This window comes from Natator depressus, chromosome 3 (genome assembly GCF_965152275.1).
Source record: "Natator depressus isolate rNatDep1 chromosome 3, rNatDep2.hap1, whole genome shotgun sequence".
Lineage (NCBI taxonomy): Eukaryota > Metazoa > Chordata > Testudines > Cheloniidae > Natator > Natator depressus.
Window position 1 is genome coordinate 129,529,012 of NC_134236.1, and position 11,842 is coordinate 129,540,853.

The 11,842-nt window shown below is 45.4% G+C and overlaps 1 protein-coding gene across 1 annotated transcript in view; it reads left to right on the top strand.

Moving 5' to 3' along the window:
* The window catches only part of FAM120B (family with sequence similarity 120 member B), a 102,816-nt gene extending 93,480 nt beyond the window's left edge, over nucleotides 1-9,336 (top strand). The window contains exon 11 of the mRNA XM_074948800.1: nucleotides 8,811-9,336. Coding sequence (XP_074804901.1) covers nucleotides 8,811-8,832 — 22 coding nt within the window. The 3' untranslated portion in view covers nucleotides 8,833-9,336. The remainder of the gene's footprint in view (nucleotides 1-8,810) is intronic.
* The last annotated feature ends 2,506 nt before the right edge of the window (nucleotides 9,337-11,842 follow it).

Sequence of the window (11,842 nt, forward strand, 5' to 3'; positions counted from 1 at the left end):
TAATTTTTGCACCTATTTTTAAAATCCCATGAACTCATGCAAGACATGTTGCTGTCTGCCATCTCTGACAAAAGCATGGAACCCACACAGCTATACACTATTGTCATGAGCATTGCAAGCACAGGACACACAGTCCTCTAGTATGTGCAGAGCTGCAAGAAGAGCCATGGGGAATATGACGATTTCCTGGAGGGAGATTGCTGTGGGACGTAGGGAGAAACAATTCAAGTTGGTGGTGGTGTTTCCGGAGCAGCTGCAAATGGTAGAGCTCTGCTTCTGGGCCCGGGAAGTGACCACTGAGTGGTGGGATCACATTGTAATGCAAGGTTGGGATGACGAGCAGTGTATGCAGAACTTTTGGATGCACAAGGCCATGTTCCTGGATCTGTGTACGTAGCTTGCCCTAGCCCTCCAGCACAGGGACAACAAAATGATTGCTGCATGATTGCATGACAGTGGAAAAGCAAGTGGCAATTATACTGTGGAAACTTGCAATACCAGATTGCTACTGGTTATTTTGGAGTTGAAAAATCCACTGTGGGAGTCATTATCATGCAAGTGTGCAGGGTCAGTAATCGTTTCCTGCTATGCAGGACTTGTGACTCTCAGCAATGTGCCAGACATAATGGATAGATTTGCAGCAATGGGGTTCCTAAGATATGGTGGAGCAATAGATAGCACGCATAGCTCTATTTTGGCACCAGACCACCTCGCCACAGAATACGTCAACAGAAATAACTACTTTTCTATATTTGTGAAGCGTTGGTGACTCAAAGGGAATGCTGGCCAACATCAGTGTTGGCTGCTCAGGGAAAGTGCATGATGTGCATATTTAAGAACACAGGACTGTTTAGAAAGCTGCAAGCAGGGACTTTCTTTCCCAGCCGGCAGATTACCACTGGCAATGTTGACATGCCAGTAGTGATCCTGGGGCACCCAGCCTACCCCTTGCTCCCTTGGCTCATGAAGCCGTACAACAACCACCTCGACAGCACCAAGGAAAGATTCAGCTACTGTCTGAGCAGGTGCAGAATGACAGTTGAATGTGCTTTTGGTCAATTGAAGGGATGCTGCTGGCGTTGTTTACTCACAAGATTGGAGTTCTGAACCAAAGCTGCCCAGGCCCATATCTTGCTAGCCTGGGTACTGTAATGGTACCTGCTGAAGTTATTGCTGACTGGCATGGGAAATTGTCTTACCACAGAGGAAGAAATAAGGCTGCCATCCATAGAAACCTTTGGAAGAGGACTACAGAGTACTTCCATGAAAGTTTCATCAAGATCTCACAGAAGCATTCAAGGGACAGCCCTGTGTACATAAATATACTGCTCCATATGCCCCTCCGCCCCCCACCCTACCCCCTCCAGCCTAACTCCACAGGGGAATGAAAAGCAGATAACACTGCCTCTCTTTGTTGTACAGCTACCTCTTCTAGTACAAGTAAAGTAATGAAAAGTGTCCTGCAGGCATCATCAGTACATCATTGTAATGGGAAATACAATAACACACTTACCAGAGGGTCCTTCCCCTGCATCAGGCTCTCCCATGCTCGACAGCTGGGACTGACTGGACTGCACTGGAATCTCAAACAAGTCCGGGATCATGGCATAGCTGCAGTCCACAGTCGCATGTCCCCCATCCTCCTCCTTGCTGTTCACGGCAGGGGCCTGAGACTCTGACTCCTCAGAGGTATCGATGGTGGTCTGTGGGGTGGTGGGGCCTCTGCCAAGTATGGTATGCAGCTGTTTGTAACAGCGGCAGGTCTGCGGCTTGGCGGTGGATCGACTGTTGGCCTCCCTGGCCTTCTTTGCTTTTATGCGGCACTGCTGCTGATCCCTGTCATACCCCTTCTCCTGCATACTCTGTGCAATCTGCTCACAGATACCCATGTTGCTGTGGCTGGTCCATAGCTGCGCTTGCACTGCCTCTTCTCCCCACAGGCCCAGGAGATCCAATATGTCCTGTCCAGGCTGGAGAGCGTCTGGAACATGTAGCCAGCATGGTGAGCTGGGTAGTTGTACACAACAGTGGAGAGCTGCTAGGTGTGCTCCCCAGCATGGACAATCGGGGAAAAAGCATTTCAAAAATTCACAGGAGGTTTTAAAGTTGGGGTTTGCTTCCTGTCTCCGTGACCCATGGGCAGTGGAATTCACAATTGTGACCAGAGCTGTCACTGTCGGGCATTGTGGGACAGCTGCTGTTAAGGTTGCCATAGGTAGGATCTTCTACATTTGCACCTCAGTGTTGACCTCAGTACATCAACCGTGGCTCAACGCTGCTCTGGAAAGCGGTGTTACTATGTCAGTGTAGTGGAGAGCTTACATCAAATTTAAGTGTAGATACATGCACAACTAGGTCAATGCAAGGCAGCTTACATCGACCTAAGTTGGTAGTGTTGACCAGAACCCAGGTAGAATATAAGGTGTTGGTTTGACCTATAAATCCCTAAACAGCCTGGAACCTACTTATCTAGAAGACCACCAGTCTTCCTGGACCCTACTGCCACAATTATGATCAGCAGGGGGATGTGTGCTGGAGTCCCACTTGTATAAGAGAGAGTGGCAGCTACCAGGACATTCTCTGTGAGCTTTAGAGACTAAATTGGTTAGTCTCTAAGGTGCCACAAGTACTCCTTTTCTTTTTGCGAATACAGACTAGCACGGCTGCTTCTCTGAAATCTGTGAGCTTTGTAACTCGCTCCCTGCTGGTGTGAAATAGTCCTGCCTTACTGACTTTCAGGGCATATTGCAAGGCCTGTTTGTTTTCCCTGGCTGTGTGGGATTATGAGGACTCTGGTGAGAGGCCATAAAGATCTTCAGTACGCGTTTTGCTGTATGTAAATAATTGAGCAAAGTGCTGTTATTGGAGTAGTTTGTTTTTATAACTGTATTTTTTAATTTTTTAATTATAACTGTATTTTATAACCGTATTTTTTAATTATTTTTTAATGAGTGAAGGGATACCCAGAGTAAAGGACAGGTGGTTCCTTTTTATGAAATGAGAGTATACATCAAAGTAAATGAATGAGTAATAAATATATCTTTGTCTAGTTTACACAGGTAACACCAGATGCTTGCTCTGATTCTGCATTGAGCTCCACATGAGTGCAGGGATCTGCCTGCACAGAACTCATTGCGAGAGTAGAGTCTGTGTTATAACATGGTTAGAGCACAACAGTGTTATGACTAGGTACTTTAACATGATTGCAGTTGTAGTGTGGAGAGGACCTCAGTTGTAGTAATCTCAACTTCTGTTTTATGCTTTGTTTATCTCAATATGCTACAAACATTGCAGGAAATGGGAAGATAGTGTGTTCCCCTGTACAGGATTGAGTATCTCTGATGGTAAAGCTAGAACCTAAACTGACTATTTAGGTTTGGTATTAGTCACGTTTCACTAGTCGGCAAGATGCGTTTTGTATAAACATCATCAATAAAATCTCATCTCATCTCTTTTACTGTTAGCATATAATACTCGTTTTGCAGTACCACCTGAAGGTGCCATCAGGGCTGGGGACTCATTGTGCTAGGCCTGTACACATATAGAAGGATACGGTCCCTGATCTGAAGAGCATACAGTTTAAAGAGAAAAGAGGAATTCAAAGGGGATGAGGGTAGGGATACATACAATTTTTATGTACATTTCCTCTTTTGTATTGTTGTCAGTTATTTCCGTCTGCCCATAATTAGCAATTACCCCATTAATTGGCTGATTTTGTATTAAAACTATTAGTACTACTGTTCACAAAGGGGCAGAGCAAATAAAACACCATTTTAAGGGAGTCTGATTCAGTATGTTAGTACTGAATAGGTGTGAATCATCACATAAAATACATTTGGTTTCATTTCCAGACCAGCCATTTGAACTTCAATCAAAGTTGATATTTAAAATGTATGGATCTCCATTTCTCTCTGCTAGGTTACACAGGAAACACCCCTCTGGCTTGTGAAAAATGTAAAACACAAAAAGCAGCTTGGATACATGCCATTTGGCAATGCGCAGTGATCAAACGCTTGTGGATGTCTGGAAGACTATGGAGGCAGCATCCAACTGCTGACTGACCTTTTGACTCTTTTACTAGGAGATCAAAACTGGAATGTAAAAGCAGCGTTACCCCCAGTTGTGACTTTAAAATATTATGTTATAGGTGGCTCAGCACTGCATAATATCTTAATGTTTTGGTAAAATCATCCCTAATTTTTAAAACTCTGCTATGAAATGTTGCTGCTCTTTATCCCCTTTTGAACACTGATGGTTGAACTCAAAGTAACCAGGGGGGAGTTAAGTTTATCAGATCTGAACTCCTTTTATTCAGGAGTCCCAGCTGGCTCTGTATTTACATTGAGGACATTTAATTTTCATTTGTGTTTAAGATGCAGCTCATCTAGTAGGATTTAAATGTAGATGATGATGTCTTTTGATATTCATCGTTGCCTTCTGGTTTAATTGCCCATTGATTCCTTTCTTTATCATCTGATCTACATTCCACTCTGGGTGGGGGGGAGGTGTTGTTTTTTGTAAAGTTTATTCATTGTTTGAGGTATGCCTATATTAAAACTGTACCTACATTGTATATTTATACAGAAAAAACATCACGTATATTTATACAGCTTGCTGAGCACAATAATAAAACTGACACAGTCTGACCATTTTGAGGAAATGTTGCACGGCCTTCCCCTCTGAGAAAGCCTTTCCACCCTGAGTGACACTTGCAATTCAAACACTCCTTTTACTCCCCACCTGCCTCCCCAAAAAATCCCCCCCAGCCTATGCAGAGTTTTCATCCCATAAAGCAATGCCAGAGACTCTGAAATCCACTAGGAACTTTGTTATTGTATTTATTTTATATGGAAGGCACTCAGATAGTATGGTGATGAGCAGCAGTATACAACTTTAAGACAGATAAATAATAAGCTTAGGCCAAGGTTTCCATATTTCAAAAATAATTCAGGAATCTTTCAAGATCTACTGACTATCAGAAGTTTTACAATATATTTGCTCCAATCATTCTTTCTGTGTTGACCCTTAGGTTTATTAAATATGATTTCACAAGTAAAACTAGAACATTAAATGATATTATGTGTTTAACTCCTTTGCTAAGTTTTGCTTGCTTTCCTAAAGTGACTGCTTTAGTTTACACTTTTCACTGAAGTTACATTTTGATTATTTCTACAGATGGCCAAACAAACAAACAAACAAACTATTGGAGCATTTTTAGAACATGAGGGAAATAAAATCCTCCAAATTCACCAGGCTTAGCAAGGCTCAGACAGGCTTCTATTGCGTTCCATCATTGAGTGATGTATCAGTTTCTGGCTTTGGATATGGTGGTGTGAAACTACTGCTTCTGGTAAGTAAAAAAAAAAAAAAAAAAAAAAAAATCAAAGAGAAAAAATATTAAGTACTTATAAGAGCTATCATGAGTTTCATAAAACTGGCTAAGTGAGAACAGAAAAATATTCACCAATTTGTGGTCATGGATTTATAGATATGAATATTTTACTGCTTTCTGAATGTACCTCTCTCTCTCCCTGTCTGGTGATCATCTTCATCTCCATCTTCTCTGATATTTTATGGTCTCATCCAAAGCCCCAGGGAGTCTTTTTGTTGACTTCAGTGGCCTTTGGGAAAGGAAGAAAGGCAACTTGAGCTTCAGTAAATTCGTGCGAAATAGAAATCAGTTGGAAAAAGGTTTCAATTGTTATGCAAGAAAAGGAATGAGAGGACACAGGGCCATGGTCATATAGAAAATAGAAATCAGGAGCTCTATATTTTGCACGATGGTAGGGGAGTTATCTGCAAAACTCTAATGTTAACCACTTCCTTCATACTAGCAATGAGGAGCTAGAAAATGAACCCTGACTTCCAGTCAGTTCCCTACCTGCCAGACCACAGATGTCCTGATACAATGTATCTAGCACACTAGGCAGCAGAAAATGATTAATGGAAAATCTTTTGCTTGACCTCTGATGTTCACCTCCTCTGCTCCTTTACTTCCTGCACAGGCCAAACACCTACGACTTCCATATAGGGTTGCCAACAGTCCCTTACTACAAGGAACGTCCCTCATTTTTTCATCTCTGTACATAGGTGCTGGAACTAAGGGTGCTGCCACGCCCCCTGGCTTGAAGTGGTTTCTATCATATACAGGGTTTACAGTTGAGTTCAATGGCTCTCAGCACCCCCACTATAAAAATTCTTCCAGCACCCCCATGACTCTGTACAACAAGATTGGGAGGAGTTGAGTGCTGCAAAAAGCTGCAATAAATATCCCTGGCAACTGTAGGTCGGTACTGTGTATTATTATTAATATTAATAATAATAATAATGGGAGGTGGGGTGGGATGGGAGTTCTAAGAAAAGAGTCCCTTATATTTTAAATACAGTTTTGGCAACCGTAGGAGTTTCCCTTTTTAAAGACTTGAGAGATTCCTATATTTCTACACTTGTTTTCTGAAATGTATGTTGCTTCATTCCTACATTCAGCATAAATATCTTTCAAGTGACACCAGGCCAAGTTTTTTGAAGTGAGTTGTGATTTTGGGTGCCTAAACTGAGATGCCTTAAAAGGGGGTCATAGTTCTTAAAAATTGCTGAGCATCTGCCCCCTGAAAATCAGGCACCTTTAAAGCATTTCAAGTTGGGCACCCCAAAATTGAGTAACCCAAAATTACTAGTGCCTTTTGAAAACCTCAGCCCCAGTTTTCAGAGAGGTGCTGAAGCAGTGCACCTTAGAAAGCAGGCTTTAAAAATCAGCACATACAGTAACATAATCAGCTGTGATTAGAAATCTTAACAATGACCTCTTAATTTCTGACTGCTTAAAAGCAGGCCTGGGGAAATGCTCTGTTTAGAAATTCTGAAATCCCTTTTGCAGCCCTGGAAAGTGCAGCTGGCCCTTGGGCTTTATTTTGAAAAGCAAAGGATCATTCCCATTTTGCAGTAACACTGCCATTTACTGGGCCCTACCAGTAGCAATTTGCAACAATGGTGGGAGGGGCTACCATTTGACCTAGAATGCAATTTTCAACTAATTAATAAAGTGACCATTAGTGCCTGAGGGGATAATAACAGGAATAAGAACAAATTACTGTGGGGTGCGAAGGAGACACAGGCATTGTATTGCAAATTTCTTATGCCACTATTCTTTTTTTCACTGATACTTTTAAAGTACCCCTACTCAACACTTGCTTCTTCTAGGATCCTTGCAAACCACATAAGAATTAGCCCTTCAAAGATCAATCAGGATCTGATTGTTGTTAACAAAGTGCCACCTGGAGAGAAATGTTACAATATACCTTCATTACAAAGCATTCAATCTCTCTCATGCTCACAAGCCCTGCCTACACTAGAGGGGAAAAAAGCAGTTGTCAGCACTGGGCCAGGCACCTGCAATTGCTTATAAAACTCTCCATCTCCATGCACAAATGTGCTCCTAATAATTTCAGGGGACGACAAATGAAAAACAGGGACGGGAGTGAGGGTCACAGGTATAAAGTCAAGGGATTCAGAGGGGGACACTGAGCAGAGAATCCTGGACAGTGCCCACTGCCCTCGAAAGTGTCCAGGGAATGCATCCGATGAAGTGAGCTGTAGTTCACGAAAGCTTATGGTCAAATAAATTGGTTAGTCTCTAAGGGTATGTCTACACTAAGGAATTAGGTCGAATTTATAGAAGTCGTTTTTTTAGAAATCGGTTTTATATAGTCAAGTGTGTGTTTCCCCACAGAAAATGCTCTAAGTGCATTAAGTGCATTAACTCGGCGGAGTGCTTCCACAGTACCGAGGCAAACGTCGACTTCCGGAGCGTTGCACTGTGGGTAGCTATCCCACAGTTCCCGCAGTCTCCACTGCCCATTTGAATTCTGGGTTGAGATCCCAATGCCTGATGGGGCTAAAACATTGTCGCGGGTGGTTCTGGGTACATATCGTCAGGCCCCCGTTCCCTCCCTCCGTCCGTGAAAGCAAGGGCAGACGATCGTTTCGCGCCTTTTTTCCTGAGTTACCTGTGCAGACGCCATACCATGGCAAGCATGGAGCCCGCTCAGGTAACCGTCACTGTATGTCTCCTGGGTGCTGGCAGACGCGGTATTGCATTGCTACACAGTAGCAGCAACCCATTGCCTTCTGGCAGCAGACGGTGCAATACGACTGGTAGCCATCATTGTCATGTCCAAGGTGCTCCTGGCCACGTCGGCCGGGAGCGCCTGGGCAGACATGGGCGCAGGGACTAAATTTGGAGTGACTTGACCAGGTCATTCTCTTTAGTCCTGCAGTCAGTCCTATTGAACCGTCTTATGGTGAGCAGGCAGGCGATACGGATTGCTAGCAGTCGTACTGTACCATCTTCTGCCGGGCAGGCAAGAGATGAGGATGGCTAGCAGTCGTATTGTACCATCTTCTGCCGGGCAGGCAAGAGATGAGGATGGCTAGCAGTCATACTGTACCATCTTCTGCCGAGCAGCCATGAGATGTGGATGGCATGCAGTCCTTCTGCACCGTCTGCTACCAGCCAAAGATGTAAAAGATAGATGGAGTGGATCAAAACAAGAAATAGACCAGATTTGTTTTGTACTCATTTGCTTCTCCCCCTCCCCTGTCTAGGGGACTCATTGCTCTAGGTCACACTGCAGTCACTCACAGAGAAGGTGCAGCGAGGTAAATCTAGCCATGTATCAATCAGAGGCCAGACTAACCTCCTTGTTCCAATAAGAACAATAACTTAGGTGCACCATTTCTTATTGGAACCCTCCGTGAAGTCCTGCCTGAAATACTCCTTGATGTAAAGCCACCCCCTTTGTTGATTTTAGCTCCCTGAAGCCAACCCTGTAAGCCATGTCGTCAGTCGCCCCTCCCTCCATCAGAGGAACGGCAGACAATCATTCCTCGCCTTTTTTCTGTGCGGACACCATACCAAGGCAAGCATGGAGGCCGCTCAGCTCACTTTGGCAACTAGGAGCACATTAAACACCACACGCATTATCCAGCAGTATATGCAGCACCGGAACCTGGCAGAGCGATACCGGGCGAGGAGGCGACGTCAGCGCGGTCACGTGAGTGATCAGGACATGGACACAGATTTCTCTGAAAGCATGGGCCCTGCCAATGCATGCATCATGGTGCTAATGGGGCAGGTTCATGCTGTGGAACGCCGATTCTGGGCTCGGGAAACAAGCACAGACTGGTGGGACCGCATAGTGTTGCAGGTCTGGGACGATTCCCAGTGGCTGCGAAACTTTCGCATGCGTAAGGGCACTTTCATGGAACTTTGTGACTTGCTTTCCCCTGTCCTGAAGCGCATGAATACCAAGATGAGAGCAGCCCTCACAGCTGAGAAGCAAGTGGCGATAGCCCTGTGAAAGCTTGCAACGCCAGACAGCTACCGGTCAGTTGGGAATCAATTTGGAGTGGGCAAATCTACTATTGGGGCTGCTGTGATGCAAGTAGCCCACGCAATCAAAGATCTGCTGCTATCAAGGGTAGTGACCCTGGGAAATGTGCAGGTCATAGTGGATGGCTTTGCTGCAATGGGATTCCCTAACTGTGGTGGGGCCATAGACGGAACCCATATCCCTATCTTGGCACCAGAGCACCAAGCCGGCGAGTACATAAACCGCAAGGGGTACTTTTCAATAGTGCTGCAAGCTCTGGTGGATCACAAGGGACGTTTCACCAACATCAACGTGGGATGGCTGGGAAAGGTACATGACGCTCGCATCTTCAGGAACTCCGGTCTGTTTCAAAAGCTGCAGGAAGGGACTTTATTCCCAGACCAGAAAATAACTGTTGGGGACGTTGAAATGCCTATATGTATCCTTGGGGACCCAGCCTACCCCTTAATGCCATGGCTTATGAAGCCGTACACAGGCAGCCTGGACAGTAGTCAGGAGCTGTTCAACTACAGGCTGAGCAAGTGCAGAATGGTGGTAGAATGTGCATTTGGACGTTTAAAGGTGCGCTGGCGCAGTTAACTGACTCGCTTAGACCTCAGCGAAACCAATATTCCCACTGTTATTACTGCTTGCTGTGTGCTCCACAATATCTGTGAGAGTAAGAGGGAGACGTTTATGGTGGGGTGGGAGGTTGAGGCAAATCGCCTGGCTGCTGGTTACACGCAGCCAGACACCAGGGCGGTTAGAAGAGCACAGGAGGGCGCGGTACGCATCAGAGAAGCTTTGAAAACCAGTTTCATGACTGGCCAGGCTACGGTGTGAAAGTTTTCTTTGTTTCTCCTTGATGAAACCCCCCGCCCCTTGGTTCACTCTACTTCCCTGTAAGCTAACCACCCTCTCCTCCTCCCTTCAATCATTGCTTGCAGAGGCAATAAAGTCATTGTTGCTTCACATTCATGAATTCTTTATTCATTCATCACACAAATAGGGGGATGACTACCAAGGTAGCCCAGGAGGGGTGGTGGAGGAGGGAAGCAAAATGCCACACAGCACTTTAAAAGTTTACAACTTTAAAATTTATTGAATGCCAGCCTTCTTTTTTTTTGGGCAATCCTCTGTGGCGGAGTGGCTGGTTGGCCGGTGGCCCCCCCACCGCGTTCTTGGGCATCTGGGTGTGGAGGCTATGGAACTTGGGGAGGAGGGCAGTTGGTTACACAGGGGCTGTAGTGGCAGTTTGTGCTCCAGCTGCCTTTGCTGCAGCTCAACCATACACTGGAGCATACTGGTTTGGTCCTCCAGCAGCCTCAGCATTGAATCCTGCCTCTTCTCATCACGCTGCCGCCACATTTGAGCTTCAGCCCTCTCTTCAGCCCGCCACTTACTCTCTTCAGCCCGCCACCTCTCCTCCCGGTCATTTTGTGTTTTCCTGCCCTCTGACATTATTTGCCTCCACGCATTCGTCTGTGCTCTGTCAGTGTGGGAGGACAGCATGAGCTCAGAGAACATTTCATCACGAGTGCGTTTTTTTTTCTTTCTAATCTTCACTAGCCTCTGGGAAGGAGAAGATCCTGTGATCATTGAAACACATGCAGCTGGTGGAGAAAAAAAAAGGGACAGCGGTATTTAAAAAGACACATTTTATAAAACACTGGCTACACTCTTTCAGGGTAAACCTTGCTGTTAACATTACATATATAGCACATGTGCTTTCGTTACAAGGCCGCATTTTGCCTCCCCCCACCGCGTGGCTACCCCCTCAACCCTCCCCCCTCCCCATGGCTAACAGCGGGGAACATTTCTGTTCAGCCACAGGCAAACAGCCCAGCAGGAACGGGCTCCTCTGAGTGTCCCCTGAAGAAAAGCACCCTATTTTAACCAGGTGACCATGAATGATATCTCACTCTCCTGAGGATAACACAGAGAGATAAAGAACGGATGTTGTTTGAACGCCAGCAAACACACACTGCAATGCTTTGTTGTACAATGATTCCCGAGTACGTGTTTCTGGCCTGGAGTGGTAAAGTGTCCTACCTTGACTGTCATGCACATTGTGGGGAGAGTGGTCAGTTTGGATGAGCTATTGCCAGCAGGAGAGTGAGTTTGTGTGTGTGTTTCGGGGGAGAGGGGGTGAGAAAACCTGGATTTGTGCTGGAAATGGCCCACCTTGGTTATCATGCACATTATAGGGAGAGTGGTTACTTTGGATGAGCTATTACCAGCAGGAGAGTGAGTTTGTGTGTGTATGGGGGTGGGGGGGTGAGAAAACCTGGATTTGTGCTGGAAATGGCCCACCTTGATTATCATGCACATTGTAGGGAGAGTGGTCACTTTGGATAGGCTATTACCAGCAGGAGAGTGAGTTTGTGTGTGTGGTTTTTGGAGGGGGGTGAGGGGGTGAGAGAACCTGGATTTGTGCAGGAAATGGCCCACCTTGATTATCATACACATTG